Genomic DNA, 22,301 nt, shown 5'->3' on the forward strand with positions numbered 1-22,301 from the left:
ATCAGCAGAAATAAAAGCTAAGCAAGAGTGATTTAGAATTTATGTCTAGAGCCATTATGGTTTGGACAACCGTCTGGTTAGTAAATATACCCCTAGGTCCTTTTGGTAACACTAATGGACAGTGCTACACCTATACTCCTGGGGAGCCCCATTGTGATGATCCAAAATCCTTTTGGGGACAATTTATCATGTTGCAGGGGCCATCTTGGGGGCATGGCTGTATCCACCTTTGGGACTTGGTCACCCCCCAATGGTAGCCCTTCTGCCTGGTTATAAAAGATCCCTTGTGGCAATAATGTGATAATGTGAATTGCGTAGTAGAGTCCAGCTCCTACCTTTATAACAGAGAATTCACCACCAGGTTAGAACTTACCGCTGTCTACTCTGAGTTCCGTGTTCACATGTTTTAGAACAACCTGACCAAGAGCCCCACGGGTAATGTTCACAAAAGCATGAAGATGCCTTCCCCACAATGCAGTTTAGCAGCAGCCATGTGACATAAATTCTAGGGTCCATTGGTGTTTAGAACTGAAAGAAATGCATATAACAGTGTCACTAATATCCTAAAGTAATACTCCCTGAATATCCTTACCATGTTTGTATTATCCTCTCATAGATATCAATAAAATGCATCTCACATTGCTTAGGAAGACTTCAAATCTAATCTTAGTGGTTGTCTAGCTACGCATGAATGGGTTTCATCTTGACCAGTCAATAGATAGGATTAGAACATTACTGTTTTGCACTGCAGTAGAGTTGTCCTTCAGCCATGGTTCATCTCCGAAGGTCAATGGTCTTACCGTCGATGACAGTGGGTGTGATGGTTCTGCACCATCAATGGTTTTCCGGTGATTGCCACAAGGGTGTAAATTTACTAAATTTGCACATAGCAATCAGTCAGATTCTATCTATTATCTTCTAGAAGCAGCTAGATAAATGTTAAGTAGAATCTGATTGGTTCCTATGGGCAACATCACCGGTTCTAAAAAAAACTCCCACTTTAGTAAATTTACCCCAATGTTTTCACATTTTTCCCAGCTGAACCAGCTTGCTGGCAGTAATGAGCTTGGGATAGATCTAATAAATGGTGAAGATGCTTTTCCCTCTATTTTATAGCTGTGTAATGCCTTTCTGTTCTATTCTAGGTTGTATTTTCTATTCCTCAGTGTGCTATTTCCGTTGAAGGGATGTAGTTGGCATCCCAATACCATTAAGAATCCTGACGATGGTATCCCGACAGTCAGCATCCCAAACATAAGTATAAAGGGGAGACTTAGGTTAGGCTGTGGTGGAGGGGGGGGGGGGGGGTAAGGTAAAGTACTAGGGGGAGGGCTAGGGTTAGGCTGTGGGGGGAGGGGGGTTAAGGTAAAGTACTAGGTGGAGGGTTAGGGTTAGGCTATGGGAGGGGAGGGTTAGGGTTAGGCTGCGGGAGGGTTAGGGTTAGGCTGTGGGAGGGGAGGGTTAGGGTTAGGCTGCGGGAGGGTTAGGGTTAGGCTGCGGGAGGGGAGGGTTAGGCTGCGGGTGGGGAGGGTTAGGGTTAGGCTGCGGGAGGGTTAGGCTTCAGGAAGGGAGGGTTAGGCTTCAGGAGGGGAGGGTTAGGCTGCAGGAGGGGAGGGTTAGGGTTAGACAGCAGGTAGGGATAGTTAGGGTGAGGGGTAGGGTTAGCATAATTACTAAAAAGGGTCAGGATACTAACAGTTTGGATGCTGCTGTTGGTATTCTGATTGCCAGCATCCACACTGTTGGGATTCAATCCGTACCTAACCCCCATTGAAGAGCTTCAGAACGCCTTTGCAGTAGGGTATTAACAAGGATTACATGGAAAATGTCAAACACTTTTCTACATATAATTATAACCCTTTCTGTGCCCATGGTGCCTTTCTTTCTTACTGTACATGTACAGATGGGTCCACGTTTATCTTGACCTTTAATAGTATTAACTGAGACTGGCCAGTCGGACTTAATCCCCTGCTGTAATGACTTAATCCCCTGCTGTATTGTTCTCTGTATTGTATTGCAGCTGAGAACAATAGATGAAGGGTTTATGTTAATAAACCATGTTGTGCCTAGGCGCAGAAAACTAGCCAAGATATCCGTGGACCCATCTGTATTGCAGCTCAAAGTAGTTACATTTTACTTTTATTTACTGGTGCAGCTAACCACCCCCGTGTTACCACCTGGAAACACGCACCGCAAGATGCATCTCTCTGCGTGCTATTTTGTCCTGCGTCTTTGAGCACTAACCATCGGAATGCATGGCCAGTGCGACTCGGACGCATTTGCCGGCTGATAACCCTGTTTGTGGCATCGCCACTGCACTTACCTCTGATTAAGGCTGTGTGTGTGTGTGTGTGTGTGTGTGTGTGTGTGTGTGTGTGTGTGTATGTGGTGATGGGGGGAGGGGGAAGATGTTTGCCCAGAAACTGAGAGTTGGGAGCTATGGTTTATTTTTGTACTACAATAAGCATCATACAGAAATGTAAATGTCCATTATTCAGCTAGAACAATTACATGTATGTTACTATGTTATATTAGCAATCAATGCTTCAGCCTATTTTAAACATGAATTCACATAGTGACGGCATACTCTGCAGTGCTTTACAATTGGAAACACAATAAAATAAAACTGGTTATTAGCAGACAGACAAGGACGTTACAAGTTCCTGTATAATGTTCCTCTCTCTAGCCCATCAGAGGTCCTAATTCAGAGTTGATCGCAGCAGCAAATTTGTTAGCAGTTGGGCAAAACCGTGGGGGTCATTCTGAGTTGATCGCTCGCTAGCTATTTTTTGAAGCCGTGCGAACACATAGTCGCCGCTTACCGGGGAGTGTATTTTAGCTTTGAAAGTGTGCGAACGTATGTGCAGCCGAGCAGTACAAAAATATTTTGTGCAGTTTCTGAGTAGGTCTGAACTTACTCAGCCGCTACGATCACTTCAGCCCAGTGTCGGAGTGCGGCATGTAGGGCGGCATGCAGTGGATATGGGCCCATGTTTCGTGGTGTGGTCAGTCTGCAGAGGGGGTGTGGCCTGCCACTTTATTGGTTTGACTAACCATTAGAGCAGGGGTGGGGATCCTTTTTTCTGCCAAGGGCCATTTGGATATTTATAAAATCCTTCGGGGGCCATACAAAAATTCTCAACGTAAAAAATTATCCTGCCCCCCAGTAGGTCTGCCTCTTAGAGGTATTGTGTGCGTGCGCCCCAAAAATGGGTGTGGCCAATTAAAATGGGACGTGATACACATATGCCCCCAATAGTGCAGTGCCAGATCCACAATTGCCCCCACAGTGCCAGATCAACAATTGCCCCCACAGTGCCAGATCTACAATTGCCCCCACAGTGCCAGGTATACAAATGCCCCAACAGTGCCAGGTATACAAATGCCCCCACAGTGCCAGGTATACAAATGCCCCCACAATGCCAGGTATACAAATGCCCCCACAGTGCCAGATCCACAAATGCCCCCACAGTGCCAGATCCACAAATGCCCCCACAGTGCAGGTATACAAATGCCCCCAACAGTGTTAGATCCACAAATGCCCCCACAATGCCAGATCCACAAATGCCCCCACAGCGCCCCCCCCCCCCCACACACCCCACTGTGCTCCTCACCGCTGCTGCTGCTGCTGCTGCTCCATCCGGCGGCGTGTCTCGGGTGTCAAGAGGTCAGGACAGGGAGGAGAGAGCGGCTATGTCGGGCGGCGTGTAGGACCTCAAACCAGCCGGTTCGTGAGCCAATCAGAGCTCGCAGACGGCCAGCGGCGGCTCCTGATTGGCTGCCGGTCCGCGAGCTCTGATTGGCTTACGAACCGGTGGCTGGTTTGAGATCTTACCTGCCGCCGGACATAGTACCTGCGCTTTCTTCCCTGACAGCTGAGACACGCTGCCGCCGGACTGAGCGGTTGCGTGTCTCACTGACACAAGCGGGTGGGCCGGAACCAACGGCTTTGCGGGCGTTATACGGCCCGCGGGCCGGAGGTTTCCCACCCCTGTATTAGAGAGTGCAACGTCTGGGCCCCTTCATAAATATATACAGTAAATTCAGCTGCTGCATGCATGATAATGTACCAGATTAATAACAGCAATGCACTGTAGAAAATACACCATAGTCCAGTATAAGGTAACATGTGTATAATGTATAATTCAAGTGCACAGTTTGGAACCTGATCCTTAGAGCAGAAGGTGGGCCGCCAGGCAGTGGAAACCACCGGTGAGCTCCACTGCCTGGCGGCCCACCTTCTGCTCTAAGGATCAGATTCCAAACTGTGTACTTGAATTATACATTATACACATGTTACCTTATACTGGACTATGGTGTATTTTCTGTAGTGCACATGGGGGGTAATTCCAAGTTGATCGCAGCAGGAATTTTGTTAGCAGTTGGGCAAAACCATGTGCACTACAGGGGAGGCAGATTTAACATGTGCAGAGAGAGTTAGATTTGGGTGTGGTGTGTTCAATCTGCAATCTAATTTGCAGTGTAAAAATAAAGCAGCCAGTATTTACCCTGCACAGAAACAAAATAACCCACCCAAATCTAACTCTTTCTGCACATGTTATATCTGCCTCCCCTTAAGTGCACATGGTTTTGCCCAACTGCTAACAAAATTCCTGCTGCGATCAACTTGGAATTACCCCCATGGTTTTGCCCAACTGCTAACAAATTTGCTGCTGCGTTCAACTCTGAATTACCCCCTGAATTAGGCCCTTAATACCATGAATGTGCCCTCATTATATGTTTAGCAGAACCCTGCAGCATACTTTTAATATTCAAAAAATAATAATTGGGCGAATATATAGAATTTAGGATTTCTTAAGCATTTTTTATTTTATCTACTTTTGCACTATCAAATCCAAATTAATCTGTGCAAAATTGTATAATTGAAAATAAACACTAATCCCAGGTACAAGTATTAGCAGAACTCACCTGAACGGCTGCTTCTGTTCTCTTTGTGTAAGAGAGAGACTCAGTGTAACGAGAAGTCCAGGGTCTGTGTTTACATTGGTTAATTTTACACCACTGGAGTGTCCACCCCCAACAGCCCCAGAACAGCAAATAGTCATTTGTGACAACATTGGCCAGTATTTACTAAAAATCCGAGTTTGGCCGATTTGAGTTTTTTTTTCTAAGTCCCAATCCGGGAATTCACTAAGCACCAATCTCGGCAGTGTTTGGACTATTCGTAATGGTTTGAATGACAACGTTCAGAGATACGAATGAATAGACCATCGGTCAAACGCGGCTGTTATTTCATAGAATACGGGCATTCACTATTCATTCGTATTTGGGTGTTAGTTTCTGAGTGCTCAAGTGCGGGTCTGTTTTTTTTCGATTCGTTAAAAAAAGCAGCAAAAAAATAGACCTGCTTTTTCCAGTCGAGTTTGGTTAACTATGCACGGATCAGTGAGATCTGTGCATGGTTATCTATGGGAAAGGGTCTGTTTAGTGTAAAATCGGGGGGGGGGGGGAATTGCGTGGGGTCCCCCTTCCTAAGCATAACCAGCCTCGGGCTCTTTGAGCCGGTCCTGGTTGAAAAAATATGGTGAAAAAAATGACAGGGGTTCCCCCATATTTGATCAACCAGCACCGGGCTCTGCACCTTGTCCTGGTTCCAAAAATACGGGGGACAAAAAGCGTAGGGGTCCCCCGTATTTTTGAAACCAGCACCGGGCTCCACTAGCTGGGGAGATAATGCCACAGCCGGGGGACACTTTGATATCGGTCCCTGCGGCCGTGCCATTAAAACCCCAACTAGTCACCACTGGCCGGGGTACCCTGGAGGAGTGGGGACCCCTTCAATCAAGGGGTCCCCCCCCTCCAGCCACCCAAGGGCCAGGGGTGAAGCCCGAGGCTGTCCCCACCATCCAAGGGCGGCGGATGGGGGGCTGATAGCCTTGTTAACAAAATGTGAATATTGTTTTTAGTAGCAGTACTACAAGTCCCAGCAAGCCTCCCCCGCAAGCTGGTACTTGGAGAACCACAAGTACCAGCATGCGGTGGAAAACCGGGCCCGCTGGTACCTGTAGTACTACTACTAAAAAAATACCCCCATAAAAACAGGACACACACACCGTGACAGTACAACTTTATTACATACATGCACACCAACATACACACATTCTTACCTATGTTCCCACGAGGCTCGGTCCTCTTCTCCATGTAGAATCCTAGGGGTACCTGTGAAAAAAATTATACTAACATAATCCAGTGTAGAATCCGACCTTTGAATAATCCACGTACTTGGCCAAAAAATAAAACGGAAACCCGACCACGCACTAAAAGGGGCCCCTTGTTTACAGATGGGACCCCTTTCTCCGACTGCCAGGACCCCCCCTGACTCGTGTCAAAGAGGGTCCCTTCAGCCAATCAGGGAGCGCCACGTCGTGGCACTCTCCTGATTGGCTGTGTGCTCCTGTAGTGTCTGTCAGGCAGCACACGGCACAGATACAATGTAGCGCCTATGCGCTCCATTGTAGCCAATGGTGGGAACTTTGCGGTCAGCGGTTGACCGAAAGTAACCTCACCACTGACTGCAAAGTTCCCACAATTGGCTACAATGGAGCGCATAGGCGCTCCATTGTATCTGTGCCGTGTGCTGCCTGACAGACACTAAAGGAGCACACAGCCAATCAGGAGAGTGCCACGACGTGGCGCTCCCTGATTGGCTGAAGGGACCCTCTTTGACACGGGTCAGGGGGGGTCCTGGCAGTCGGGGAAAGGGGTCCCATGTGTAAACATGGGGCCCCTTTCAGTGCGTGGTCGGGTTTCCGTTTTATTTTTTGGCCAAGTACGTGGATTATTCAAAGGTCGGATTCTACACTGGATTATGTGAGTATAATTTTTTTCACAGGTATCCCTAGGATTCTACATGGAGAAGAGGACCGAGCCTCGTGGGAACATAGGTAAGTATGTGTGTATGTTGGTGTGCATGTATGTAATAAAGTTGTACTGTCACGGTGTGTGTGTCCTGTTTTTATTGGGGTATTTTTTTAGTAGTAGTACTACAGGTACCAGCGGGCCCGGTTTTCCACCGCATGCTGGTACTTGTGGTTCTCCAAGTACCAGCTTGCGGGGGAGGCTTGCTGGGACTTGTAGTACTGCTACTAAAAACAATATTCACATTTTGTTAACAAGGCTATCAGCCGCCCATCCGCCGCCCTTGGATGGGGGGGACAGCCTCGGGCTTCACCCCTGGCCCTTGGGTGGCTGGAGGGGGGGGACCCCTTGATTGAAGGGGTCCCCACTCCTCCAGGGTACCCCGGCCAGGGGTGACTAGTTGGGGTTTTAATGGCACGGCCGCAGGGACCGATATCAAAGTGTCTCCCGGCTGTGGCATTATCTCCCCAGCTAGTGGAGCCCGGTGCTGGTTTCAAAAATACGGGGGACCCCTACGCTTTTTGTCCCCCGTATTTTTGGAACCAGGACCAGGCGCAGAGCCCGGTGCTGGTTGATTAAATATGGGGGAACCCCTGTCATTTTTCTCCCCATATTTTGTCAACCAGGACCGACTCAAAGAGCCCGAGGCTGGTTATGCTTAGGAGGGGGGACCCCACACAATTTTTTCTAACTTTTTTAAGACTTTAATTAACTTTTTAAGGTACACAATGAAGCTTTGCACGGATCTCACAGATCCGGCCGGGATTCCTTGTGTTTTGTCAGGCAGTGTTTTACTCATCACTCCCGTAAAACACTGCCTGATATTACGAATCACATCGACATCGGAAAAAACGAATGTGCAAAACTCGGCAGCTTAGTGAATGATCGTATCAGGATTCAAAAAGTTGCAGTAAAATGCACCCGATACCATTCGAGATCAAACACCCTTCAAAACGGCAAAAACACGAATATTAGTAAATAAACCCCATTGTTTCTTTTCCATTTTTGGTTTTACTGCACAACGGTGTGTAATTGTGACTGGAGATCTGAGCTACTTTCTACTAAAGAGTGAACTAAAGGGCCCCATACACTAGAACGATAATGCCAGATTTCAGCCAATTTAGGGCATTCGGGCCTATATATCGGGTGAAATCGGGCATTTCGGTTGTGTTTCCGATCCGATGCGCGTTCACGTGAGGGTCGGATCGGCTCTCCTAGATCGTTAGCAGGGCCGGCTCCAGGCATGTTCGAATAGAGCGGCCGCGCAGGGCGCCACCCTTAATGGGCGCCGCATGCTTGCGCCGCCATATTGGAACAGGGCTAGAGCAAGCACCTGCAGCAACACATCAGCATCTGCCTAGCAGCAGTGGGCGGCTGTGTGTGCCTGTGCCGACGAGGGAGGGGGAGTGCTGTGGACGGGCCGTGGACTAAAACTAAATTACTTTGTGCACGCTATGCGGCGCCGGCGTCTGACGTCAGACGCCGCACAGCGCGCACTGCATAGTTTAAGAAGAGTCCGCCAGCGGCCCGGCCTCAGCACTCTCCCTCCTCACAGCAGGTACTGTGGGGGCATAGCACTCCCCACTGGCCCACTCCCTCCTTACAGCAGGTACTGTGGGGGCATTAATGTAGCTGGCACTGTGGGGGCAGGCATTAATGTAGCTGGCACTATGGGGGCATTTCTGGCATTGTGGGGGCATGTCTGGCACTGTGGGGGGCATTAATGTATCTGGCACTGTGGGGGCCATTAATGTATCTGGCACTGTGGGGGCATATCTGGCACTGTGGGGCATTTATGTATCTGGCACTGTGGGGGACATTAATGTATCTGGCACTGTGGGGGGCATTAATGTATCTGGCACTGTGGGGGCTATTAATGTATCTGGCACTGTGGGGGCATTAATGTATCTGGCACTGTGGGGGCATATCTGGCACTGTGGGGGGCATCAATGTATCTGGCACTGGGGGGCATTAATGTATCTGGCACTGTGGGGGCATATCTGGCACTGTGGAGGGCATTAATGTATCTGGCACTGTGGTGGGCATTAATGTATCTGGCACTGTGGGGGCATATCTGGCACTGTGGGGGCCATTAATGTATCTGGCACTGTGGGGGTGTATCTGGCACTGTGGGGGCCATTAATGTATCTGGCACTGTGGGGGCATATCTGGCACTGTGGGGCATTTATGTATCTGGCACTGTGGGGGCATATCTGGCACTGTGGGTGCATATCTGGCACCGTGGGGCATTTATGTATCTGGCACTGTGGGGCATTAATGTATCTGGCACTGTGGTGGGCATTAATGTATCTGTCACTGTGGGGGGCATTAATGTATCTGTTACTGTGGGGGGCATTAATGTATCTGGCACTGGGGGGCATTAACGTATCTGGCACTGTGGGGGCATATCTGGCACTTTGGAGGGCATTAATGTATCTGGCACTGTGGGGGGCATTAATGTATCTGGCACTGTGGGGGCATATCTGGCACTGTGGGGGCCATTAATGTATCTGGCACTGTGGGGGCATATCTGTCACTGTGGGGGACATTAATGTATCTGGCATTGTGGGGGCATATCTGGCACTGTGGGGGCCATTAATGTATCTGGCACTGTGGGGCATTTATGTATCTGGCACTGTGGGGGGCATTAATGTATCTGGCACTGTGGGGGACATTAATGTATCTGGCACTGTGGTGGGCATTAATGTATCTGGCACTGTGGGGGCATATCTGTCACTGTGGGGGGCATTAATGTATCTGTCACTGTGGGGGCATTAATGTATCTGGCACTGTGGGGGCGTATCTGGCACTGTGGGGGGCATTAATGTATATGGGACTGGGGGCATATCAGGTACTGTGGGGGGCATTAATGTATCTGGCACTGTGGGAGCATATCTGGCACTGTGGGGGCATTTATGTATATGGCACTGTGGGGGGCATTTATGTATCTGGCACTGTGGGGGCATATCTGGCACTGTGGGGGCATATCTGGCACTGTGGGGCATTTATGTATCTGGCAATGTGGGGGGCATTAATGTATCTGGCACTGTGGGGTCATATCTGGCACTGTGGGGGGCATTAATGTATCTGGCACTGTGGGGGCATTTATGTATCTGGCACTGTGGGGGGCATTTATGTATCTGGCACTGTGGTGGCATATCTGGCACTGTGGGGGGCATTAATGTATCTGGCACTGTGGGGGCATATCTGGCACTGTGTGGGCATTTATGTATCTGGCACCGTGTAGGCATTTATGTATCTGGCACTGTGGGGGCATATCTGGCACTGTGGGGGCATTTATGTATCTGAAACTGAGGGGGCATTTATCTATCTGTAACTGTGGGGGCATATCTGGCACTGTGGGGGCATTTATGTATCTGGCACTGCTGGGGGGCATGTCATGTGCATCTGGCACTGCTGGGGGGCATGTCATGTCTGTGGCGGCATATCTGGCACTGTGGGGGCATTTATGTATCTGGCACTGCTGGGGGGCATATCATGTGTAGCTGGCACGGCTGGGGGGCATATCATGTAGTGTTCCCGTGTCTCAGTGCAATACCTGGTGAAATGTGTCTCAGTGCTCTGCCTGGCGCAAAGTGTAAAATGTGCTCTACCTGTCGCAGTGTGTATAGGAGGTTCTACCTGGTGCAATGTGTATTAGCTGCACTACTGTGTGGTGTAATGCGAATTGCCACTATTATGTGGCCACGCCACTTCCCCACGAAGCAACGCCCCTAAATTTTTGCTGCGCGCCTTCAGTGCGCACTGTCTGTGGTTTAGCATATGGGAAGGGGAGCTCCAAGCATTACGGTATGTACATAATTTTTACCTAACTTAAAAATGCCCTCCCGAATGAAAAATGTGCCCTCCCCGTGATCAGCACCCGGCCCTAAAAAAATCCTAGAGTGAACACTATCATGTGTAGCTGGCACTGCTGAGGGGCATGTCATGTGTGGCTGGCACTGCTGGGGGGGTATGTCATGTGTAGCTGGCACTGCTGGGGGGCATGTCATGTGTAGCTGGCACTGCTGGGGGGCATGTCATGTGTAGCTGGCACTGCTGGGGGGCATGTCATGTGTAGCTGGCACTGCTGGGGGGCATGTCATGTGTAGCTGGCACTGCTGGGGGTCATGTCATGTGTAGCTGGCACTGCTATAGACATTGTGTGTAAGGAATACTACTGTGGCTGTTATGTGTAAGGCTGCTAATTGTGTGCGTAGAGGGGGTGTGAAAATATATTTTCTTTTATAGTTTGAGAATATGAAGTTGTGAGGCCACGCCAACTTTTCCAGGAGGCCACGCCCACTTTTCTGGGAGGGGGCGCTTTGAAATTTTCTCGCTCAGGGTGCTAGTAGGCCTAGAGCCGGCCCTAAGTTAGTGCTGCACTCGTGATATGTCGGTTCCCGCAGGCATGGCTGGGATCGCATACGATATATTGTATGCAAAATGTACCATATCGTATGGAATCTTATGGAACCACTCCTGGGAAGCTCCCGGTAGAGTTCAAGGAAAATCGCCTCCAACTTCAGCCTCAGACATATCGTTCTAGTGTATGGGGCCCTTAACACACACAGCCAATCCTTAATCCCAACAAAACACTTGGGGTCCTATTCATTATCGGGGACCATGTGGCCTGCAATAATGAAATATCCAACTGGCTGCAATTGTCAGTAGAGGATACTAAAACACTGGAGCAATTAAACATTGCTCCGGTGTGGGGACAGCTGATTCGTAAATAAGATGCTCCGTTATCACAATCACTGCAAGTTTGTTATCAGTGAAAATTAGCACTGCGAGTCTGACTAGTGGGGGTAATTCTGAGTTGATCGCAGCAGCAAGTTTGTTAGCAACTGGGCAAAACCATGTGCGCTGCAGGTGGGGCAGATATAACATTTGCAGAGAGAGCTAGATTTGGGTGGGTTATTTCGTTTCTGTGCAGGGTAAATACTGGCTGCTTTATTTTTACACTGCAATTTAGATTTCAGTTTGAACACACCCCACCCAAATCTAACTCTCTCTGCACATGTTATATCTCCCCTCCCCCTGCGGTGCACATGGTTTTGCCCAACTGCTAACAAATTTGCTGCTGCGATCAACTCAGAATTAGGCCCAGTGTTAGGTACACATGCATGAACTTGGGATCACGCATGCTCACAAAGAACCCGACAGCCGACAGAGGGATCTCAGTAGGGGTGGAGGGATGCGATGGGATCCCTCTTCGCAACCCCAGACCGTCTTCCCATAGAAAGTAGAGGGGCTCCGGGAATCAGCACCATCTGTAGATTTCAGTTTTAAGAATGGGCCCTCTTTTTAATAAAATATTTGACAACTATCCGTTTCCGTGTGTGTAACAGGCCCAGTAGTGATGGTGAATATGCTCCTTCCAGAGGAAGAACTCTGGGAGGCAACAGAGACATCTGCCGCCGGGCTCCTGCTCTGAAGGGGGCACCTCTCCTCCCATTCTGTGACACCATTGAATTAAGTTAATTGATAGCTGTCGCTGTCTTTTCAGTGGCAGACTTCCTCACTGGTCCCTGCACCTTACAAATCACACCCTCTTTATTATACTGTAGATACACATTTTACAAGTGTCATACCCAGGATTAGAACCCCCGACCTATTACTAGAGATGAGCGCCTGAAATTTTTCGGGTTTTGTGTTTTGGTTTTGGGTTCGGTTCCGCGGCCGTGTTTTGGGTTCGAACGCGTTTTGGCAAAACCTCACCGAATTATTTTTGTCGGATTCGGGTGTGTTTTGGATTCGGGTGTTTTTTTCCAAAAACACTAAAAAACAGCTTAAATCATAGAATTTGGGGGTCATTTTGATCCCAAAGTATTATTAACCTCAAAAACCATAATTTACACTCATTTTCAGTCTATTCTGAATACCTCACACCTCACAATATTATTTTTAGTCCTAAAATTTGCACCGAGGTCGCTGTGTGAGTAAGATAAGCGACCCTAGTGGCCGACACAAACACCGGGCCCATCTAGGAGTGGCACTGCAGTGTCACGCAGGATGTCCCTTCCAAAAAACCCTCCCCAAACAGCACATGACGCAAAGAAAAAAAGAGGCGCAATGAGGTAGCTGTGTGAGTAAGATTAGCGACCCTAGTGGCCGACACAAACACCGGGCCCATCTAGGAGTGGCACTGCAGTGTCACGCAGGATGGCCCTTCCAAAAAACCCTCCCCAAACAGCACATGACGCAAAGAAAAAAAGAGGCGCAATGAGGTAGCTGACTGTGTGAGTAAGATTAGCGACCCTAGTGGCCGACACAAACACCGGGCCCATCTAGGAGTGGCACTGCAGTGTCACGCAGGATGGCCCTTCCAAAAAACCCTCCCCAAACAGCACATGACGCAAAGAAAAAAAGAGGCGCAATGAGGTAGCTGACTGTGTGAGTAAGATTAGCGACCCTAGTGGCCGACACAAACACCGGGCCCATCTAGGAGTGGCACTGCAGTGTCACGCAGGATGTCCCTTCCAAAAAACCCTCCCCAAACAGCACATGACGCAAAGAAAAAAAGAGGCGCAATGAGGTAGCTGTGTGAGTAAGATTAGCGACCCTAGTGGCCGACACAAACACCGGGCCCATCTAGGAGTGGCACTGCAGTGTCACGCAGGATGTCCCTTCCAAAAAACCCTCCCCAAACAGCACATGACGCAAAGAAAAAAAGAGGCGCAATGAGGTAGCTGACTGTGTGAGTAAGATTAGCGACCCTAGTGGCCGACACAAACACCGGGCCCATTTAGGAGTGGCACTGCAGTGTCACGCAGGATGTCCCTTCCAAAAAACCCTCCCCAATCAGCACATGATGCAAAGAAAAAGAAAAGAAAAAAGAGGTGCAAGATGGAATTATCCTTGGGCCCTCCCACCCACCCTTATGTTGTATAAACAAAACAGGACATGCACACTTTAACCAACCCATCATTTCAGTGACAGGGTCTGCCACACGACTGTGACTGATATGACGGGTTGGTTTGGACCCCCCCCCCAAAAAGAAGCAATTAATCTCTCCTTGCACAAACTGGCTCTACAGAGGCAAGATGTCCACCTCATCTTCACCCTCCGATATATCACCGTGTACATCCCCCTCCTCACAGATTATCAATTCGTCCCCACTGGAATCCACCATCTCAGCTCCCTGTGTACTTTGTGGAGGCAATTGCTGCTGGTCAATGTCTCCGCGGAGGAATTGATTATAATTCATTTTAATGAACATCATCTTCTCCACATTTTCTGGATGTAACCTCGTACGCCGATTGCTGACAAGGTGAGCGGCGGCACTAAACACTCTTTCGGAGTACACACTTGTGGGAGGGCAACTTAGGTAGAATAAAGCCAGTTTGTGCAAGGGCCTCCAAATTGCCTCTTTTTCCTGCCAGTATAAGTACGGACTGTGTGACGTGCCTACTTGGATGCGGTCACTCATATAATCCTCCACCATTCTATCAATGTTGAGAGAATCATATGCAGTGACAGTAGACGACATGTCCGTAATCGTTGTCAGGTCCTTCAGTCCGGACCAGATGTCAGCATCAGCAGTCGCTCCAGACTGCCCTGCATCACCGCCAGCGGGTGGGCTCGGAATTCTGAGCCTTTTCCTCGCACCCCCAGTTGCGGGAGAATGTGAAGGAGGAGATGTTGACAGGTCGCGTTCCGCTTGACTTGACAATTTTGTCACCAGCAGGTCTTTCAACCCCAGCAGACCTGTGTCTGCCGGAAAGAGAGATCCAAGGTAGGCTTTAAATCTAGGATCGAGCACGGTGGCCAAAATGTAGTGCTCTGATTTCAACAGATTGACCACCCGTGAATCCTTGTTAAGCGAATTAAGGGCTGCATCCACAAGTCCCACATGCCTAGCGGAATCGCTCCCTTTTAGCTCCTTCTTCAATGCCTCCAGCTTCTTCTGCAAAAGCCTGATGAGGGGAATGACCTGACTCAGGCTGGCAGTGTCTGAACTGACTTCACGTGTGGCAAGTTCAAAGGGCATCAGAACCTTGCACAACGTTGAAATCATTCTCCACTGCACTTGAGACAGGTGCATTCCATCTCCTATATCGTGCTCAATTGTATAGGCTTGAATGGCCTTTTGCTGCTCCTCCAACCTCTGAAGCATATAGAGGGTTGAATTCCACCTCGTTACCACTTCTTGCTTCAGATGATGGCAGGGCAGGTTCAGTAGTTTTTGGTGGTGCTCCAGTCTTCTGTACGTGGTGCCTGTACGCCGAAAGTGTCCCGCAATTTTTCTGGCCACCGACAGCATCTCTTGCACGCCCCTGTCATTTTTTAAAAAATTCTGCACCACCAAATTCAAGGTATGTGCAAAACATGGGACGTGCTGGAATTTGCCCATATTTAATGCACACACAATATTGCTGGCGTTGTCCGATGCCACAAATCCACAGGAGAGTCCAATTGGGGTAAGCCATTCCGCGATGATCTTCCTCAGTTGCCGTAAGAGGTTTTCAGCTGTGTGCGTATTCTGGAAAGCGGTGATACAAAGCGTAGCCTGCCTAGGAAAGAGTTGGCGTTTGCGAGATGCTGCTACTGGTGCCGCCGCTGCTGTTCTTGCGGCGGGAGTCCATACATCTACCCAGTGGGCTGTCACAGTCATATAGTCCTGACCCTGCCCTGCTCCACTTGTCCACATGTCCGTGGTTAAGTGGACATTGGGTACAACTGCATTTTTTAGGAGACTGGTGAGTCTTTTTCTGACGTCCGTGTACATTCTCGGTATCGCCTGCCTAGAGAAGTGGAACCTAGATGGTATTTGGTAACGGGGGCACACTGCCTCAATAAATTGTCTAGTTCCCTGTGAACTAACGGCGGATACCGGACGCACGTCTAACACCAACATAGTTGTCAAGGACTCAGTTATCCGCTTTGCAGTAGGATGACTGCTGTGATATTTCATCTTCCTCGCAAAGGACTGTTGAACAGTCAATTGCTTACTGGAAGTAGTACAAGTGGGCTTACGACTTCCCCTCTGGGATGACCATCGACTCCCAGCGGCAACAACAGCAGCGCCAGCAGCAGTAGGCGTTACACGCAAGGATGCATCGGAGGAATCCCAGGCAGGAGAGGACTCGTCAGACTTGCCAGTGACATGGCCTGCAGGACTATTGGCATTCCTGGGGAAGGAGGAAATTGACACTGAGGGAGTTGGTGGGGTGGTTTGCGTGAGCTTGGTTACAAGAGGAAGGGATTTACTGGTCAGTGGACTGCTTCCGCTGTCACCCAAAGTTTTTGAACTTGTCACTGACTTATTATGAATGCGCTGCAGGTGACGTATAAGGGAGGATGTTCCGAGGTGGTTAACGTCCTTACCCCTACTTATTACAGCTTGACAAAGGGAACACACGGCTTGACACCTGTTGTCCGCATTTCTGGTGAAATACCTCCACACCGAAGAGCTGATTTTTTTGGTATTTTCACCTGGCATGTCAACGGCCATATTCCTCCCACGGACAACAGGTGTCTCCCCGGGTGCCTGACTTAAACAAACCACCTCACCATCAGAATCCTCCTGGTCAATTTCCTCCCCAGCGCCAGCAACACCCATATCCTCCTCATCCTGGTGTACTTCAAGTCTTCAACACTGACATCTTCAATCTGACTATCAGGAACTGGACTGCGGGTGCTCCTTCCAGCACTTGCAGGGGGCGTGCAAATGGTGGAAGGCGCATGCTCTTCACGTCCAGTGTTGGGAAGGTCAGGCATCGCAACCGACACAATTGGACTCTCCTTGTGGATTTGGGATTTCAAAGAACGCACAGTTCTTTGCGGTGCTTTTGCCAGCTTGAGTCTTTTCAGTTTTCTAGCGAGAGGCTGAGTGCTTCCATCCTCATGTGAAGCTGAACCACTAGCCATGAACATAGGCCAGGGCCTCAGCCGTTCCTTGCCACTCCGTGTGGTAAATGGCATATTGGCAAGTTTACGCTTCTCCTCCGACAATTTTATTTTAGGTTTTGGAGTCCTTTTTTTACTGATATTTGGTGTTTTGGTTTTGACATGCTCTGTACTATGCCATTGGGCATCGGCCTTGGCAGACGACGTTGCTGGCATTTCATCGTCTCGGCCATGACTAGTGGCAGCAGCTTCAGCACGAGGTGGAAGTGGATCTTGATCTTTCCCTAATTTTGGAACCTCAACATTTTTGTTCTCCATATTTTAATAGGCACAACTAAAAGGCACCTCAGGTAAACAATGCAGATGGATGGATTGGATACTAGTATACAATTATGGACGGGCTGCCGAGTGCCGACACAGAGGTAGCCACAGCCGTGAACTACCGCACTGTACTGTGTCTGCTGCTAATATATAGACTGGTTGATAAAGAGATAGTATACTCGTAACTAGTATGTATGTATAAAGAAAGAAAAAAAAACCACGGTTAGGTCACTGGTATATACAATTATGGACGGGCTGCCGAGTGCCGACACAGAGGTAGCCACAGCCGTGAACTACCGCACTGTACTGTGTCTGCTGCTAATATATAGACTGGTTGATAAAGAGATAGTATACTCGTAACTAGTATGTATGTATAAAGAAAGAAAAAAAAACCACGGTTAGGTCACTGGTATATACAATTATGGACGGGCTGCCGAGTGCCGACACAGAGGTAGCCACAGCCGTGAACTACCGCACTGTACTGTGTCTGCTGCTAATATATAGACTGGTTGATAAAGAGATAGTATACTCGTAACTAGTATGTATGTATAAAGAAAGAAAAAAAAACCACGGTTAGGTCACTGGTATATACAATTATGGACGGGCTGCCGAGTGCCGACACAGAGGTAGCCACAGCCGTGAACTACCGCACTGTACTGTGTCTGCTGCTAATATATAGACTGGTTGATAAAGAGATAGTATACTCGTAACTAGTATGTATGTATAAAGAAAGAAAAAAAAACCACGGTTAGGTGGTATATACAATTATGGACGGGCTGCCGAGTGCCGACACAGAGGTAGCCACAGCCGTGAACTACCGCACTGTACTGTGTCTGCTGCTAATATATAGACTGGTTGATAAAGAGATAGTATACTCGTAACTAGTATGTATGTATAAAGAAAGAAAAAAAAACCACGGTTAGGTCACTGGTATATACAATTATGGACGGGCTGCCGAGTGCCGACACAGAGGTAGCCACAGCCGTGAACTACCGCACTGTACACTGGTTGATAAAGAGATAGTAGTATACTCGTAACAACTAGTATGACGACGGTATAAAGAATGAAAAAAAAACCACGGTTAGGTGGTATATAATACAATTATGGTTGGACGGACTGCCTGCCGAGTGCCGACACAGAGGTAGCCACAGCCGTGAACTACCGCACTGTACACTGGTTGATAAAGAGATAGTAGTATACTCGTAACAACTAGTATGACGACGGTATAAAGAATGAAAAAAAAACCACGGTTAGGTGGTATATAATACAATTATGGTTGGACGGACTGCCTGCCGAGTGCCGACACAGAGGTAGCCACAGCCGTGAACTACCGCACTGTACACTGGTTGATAAAGAGATAGTAGTATACTCGTAACAACTAGTATGACGACGGTATAAAGAACGAAAAAAAAACCACGGTTAGGTGGTATATATTATAATACAATTATGGATGGACGGACTGCCTGCCGAGTTCCGACACAGAGGTAGCCACAGCCGTGAACTACCGCACTGTACACTGGTTGATAAAGAGATAGTAGTATACTCGTAACAACTAGTATGACGACGGTATAAAGAACGAAAAAAAAACCACGGTTAGGTGGTATATATTATAATACAATTATGGATGGACGGACTGCCTGCCGAGTTCCGACACAGAGGTAGCCACAGCCGTGAACTACCGCACTGTACACTGGTTGATAAAGAGATAGTAGTATACTCGTAACAACTAGTATGACTATGACGACGGTATAAAGAAAGAAAAAAAAAACCACGGTTAGGTGGTATATAATACAATTATGGATGGACGGACTGCCTGCCGAGTGCCGACACAGAGGTAGCCACAGCCGTGAACTACCGCACTGTACTGTGTCTGCTGCTAATATAGACTGGTTGATAAAGAGATAGTATACAATACTACTAATATACTGGTGGTCAGGCACTGGTCACCACTAGTCACACTGGCAGTGGCACTCCTGCAGCAAAAGTGTGCACTGTTTAATAATATTATTTATCATGTACTCCTGGCTCCTGCTATAACAACCTGCAGTGCTCCCCAGTCTCCCCCACAATTATAAGCTTTATATACAATACATTGATGTGCAGCACACTGGGCTGAGCAGTGCACACAGACTGAGTCACTGTGTGACTGTGTATCGTTTTTTTTCAGGCAGAGAACGGATATATTAAATAAAACAAACAACTGCACTGTCTCTGGTGGTCACTGGTCACTGTGGTCGTCAGTCACTAAACTCTGTCTGCACTCTGCACTCTCTTCTAATCTACAGTATCACAGCAATCTCTCTCTCTCTTCTAAATCTAATCTAAATGGAGAGGACGCCAGCCACGTCCTCTCCCTATCAATCTCAATGCACGTGTGAAAATGGCGGCGACGCGCGGCTCCTTATATAGAATCCGAGTCTCGCGAGAATCCGACAGCGTCATGATGACGTTCGGGCGCGCTCGGGTTAACCGAGCAAGGCGGGAAGATCCGAGTCGCTCGGACCCGTGAAAAAAAAAGTGAAGTTCGTGCGGGTTCGGATTCAAAGAAACCGAACCCGCTCATCTCTACCTATTACACTGGAAGTAGGCACCTTACTGATGGAGCTATTTGCTCCTATATAGGCAATATGAGAATTCTAACTATATGAAGTTACTTCTCTGACAATTACACGTAACTTCATATATAATTCTCATGCTTCCTCTACAGGAGCAAGTAACTCCATCAGTAAGGTGTCTTCTGTCAGTGTAACAGGTCATGGGTTCTAATCCTGGGTATGACTGCTAAGAAATGTGTGATTTAAAATAAAAGACAATTAAATGTATAAATACAGTATATAATTTTTTTCCAGAATACTCCATATACACAAACACACACGCACGCACACACACGCACGCACGCACGCACGCACACATACAAACATATATTTATCTTAATATAGGAAATAGGGGGGCACCAATATTTATCTTGCCTCCGGGCAACTGTGACGAACTTACGCCACTGGCTCCTTCATAGGTAGACTGGGCTGGGGGGGCAGGGTGCCATCTTTTAATTATAGCGCACACATATTGCACAGCTCTTTACAGTATTGCAGTCATCCAAACTGCCCTAGTGGACCATACAGTCTATATTCCCTACAACATGGGCTGACACACTAGGTTTCATTTTGTAATACAAAGCCCTTTAAGTTACCAATTTTTTGGTGGGGAGACTGGGAGGAACCAATGCACAGAAAAGAAACAATTGCAAACACAGAGAGCTGTGTCTGTCAGTAATTAGAGGTTGGCCTACTACAGCTCTACAGTGCATGATAGATGTACAGGTAGGTATAAGGCTTTTTAAGATGAATGTAGACCATACTTACCTACTCTCCCGGATTCTGCGGGAGACACCCGGTTTTCGGGTAGTCCCCCGCAGCCCCCGGAAGAGTGGGCACCCCTCCCGCATTCTGCCCACTTCCTAGTGAAGTGGGCAGAATAGGGAGAATAACACAGTAAAATCACGGACCCGGCGGGGGGGAGCCTAATGACGCGATCAGATGCTAATCGCGTCATTTTAGCCCCGCCCCTAGCCATATTTCATCCAATTACAGTCGTTTACCAGGGAGTGGGCGGAGTCTACTGATGTAATCAGCTTGGCTCCTCCCTCATCCCCGCCCACCTGCTTCTCCTCTCCGGTCATCTCCCGGAGAGGAGATTTAAAATATCGGTAAGTATGATGTAGACTTCTGCTGTCACATTTGCTGTCATCATTCTATGATTCTTACACATAACCCTCCTCGATGTCCAGCTCTCCCGCGCACTTCATATAATTTTCTGGCTGCTGTTTCTGCTAGCTGATGATATCTTCTCATGCTCTGTGTATGGCATTATGCCCTTGATAACTGTCGCACTCTGGACACGACTAAATATGATCCTTTCTGTCACAGACGCTCCAGCTAATTAGGTCATGGGAATCAGAATTCTGAGTCAAAAAATGTTTGTGCAAAAAGTCGCTGACGGGTATTATGGCATTGGACAGTGGCTTTTTGTAGTGAATTTTTTTCCTATGGAATCCTGCTTCCCATATACTGCAATACCTTCAGGGAGGCATCTGATTGGCTCCAAATGTATTCTGCAGCAGGACTATGACCCCAAACATACAGCCAATGTCATTAAGAGATATCTTCAGCATAAAGAAGAACAAAAAGTCCTGGAAGTGATGATATCTCAACATCATCGAGTCTCTCTGGGATAGTGGGGGTAATTCAGAGTTGATCTCAGCAGCAAATTTGTTAGCAGGTGGGCAAAACTATGTGTACTGCAGGGGGGTCAGATATAACATGTGCAGAGAGAGTAAGATTTGGGTGGGTTATTTTGTTTCTGTGCAGGGTAAATAGTACTGGTTGCCTTATTTTTACACTGCAATTTAGATTTCAGTTTGAACACACCCAACTTTAATCTAACTCTCTCTGCAAATGTTATATCTGCCCCCCCCCCCCCCCCCCCGCAGTGCAAATGGTTTTGCCCAACTGCTAACATATTTTCTGCTGCGATCAACTCGGAATTACCCCCAACATGCAGACAGAAGGATTTGAGCAAGTCTACATCCACAGAAGATCTGTTGCTACTTCTCCAAGATGTTTGTAACAACCTCCCTGCCGAGTTCCTTCGAAAACTGTGTGCAAGTGTATCTAGAAAAACGAATGCTGTTTTGTAGGCAAAGGGTGGCCACACCAACTATTGATTTGATTTAGATTTCTCTTCTATTCATTCACTTTGACTTTTGTTAATTGATAAAAATAAATTATTAATGCTTCTAATTTTTTTAAGTATTCTTACTTTGCAGCATTTTTTCTACACCTGCCTAAAACTTTTGCACGGTACTGCATATACAGTATATGATAACATTTGCTGACTAAACCCTAACGTTAGAACAAATATTTATCTTCCCCTTATCACATGTTTACTTCATGTGTCCCGAATGCCTCCTCGCCTGAATTCCAGTGTAACGTTCAGTAACTGGGGAACAGTATTTCAAAACAAGCCCAGCAAATATGTTGAAATGTTGCAGACAAATCACAGTATTATCAGACATACCATTCCCTTCATGTCTCAGCAAATCCCAGCGCAGTCCTGAAAATGTATGTAATGACAATCTCATTGCATAGATTATTTACAGTACAGCAGTTGGCTGACCTCTGCATAGCTGGCGCAGATACTGCTGTGCTCTGTGTACTGCATTCTATGTGGACATGTAACACTGTTGC

General features: G+C 47.8%; 1 protein-coding gene across 2 annotated transcripts in view; it reads right to left on the reverse strand.

Moving 5' to 3' along the window:
• The window catches only part of C6 (complement C6), a 162,293-nt gene extending 140,061 nt beyond the window's left edge, over positions 1 to 22,232 (reverse strand). The window contains exons 1-2 of one of the 2 annotated variants that reach the window (XM_063961425.1): positions 22,132 to 22,232; positions 374 to 528 (exon numbers count right to left, since the gene is read on the reverse strand). In XM_063961425.1, coding sequence (XP_063817495.1) covers positions 374 to 516 — 143 coding nt within the window. In that variant the 5' untranslated portion in view covers positions 517 to 528; positions 22,132 to 22,232. Of the gene's footprint in view, positions 1 to 373; positions 529 to 4,929; positions 5,028 to 22,131 lie in introns of those variants that run through there. The other variant, XM_063961418.1, reaches the window with a different exon arrangement.
• Between the last annotated feature and the right edge of the window lie 69 nt (positions 22,233 to 22,301).

This window comes from Pseudophryne corroboree, chromosome 1 (genome assembly GCF_028390025.1).
Source record: "Pseudophryne corroboree isolate aPseCor3 chromosome 1, aPseCor3.hap2, whole genome shotgun sequence".
In the NCBI taxonomy this organism is placed as follows: Eukaryota; Metazoa; Chordata; class Amphibia; order Anura; family Myobatrachidae; genus Pseudophryne; species Pseudophryne corroboree.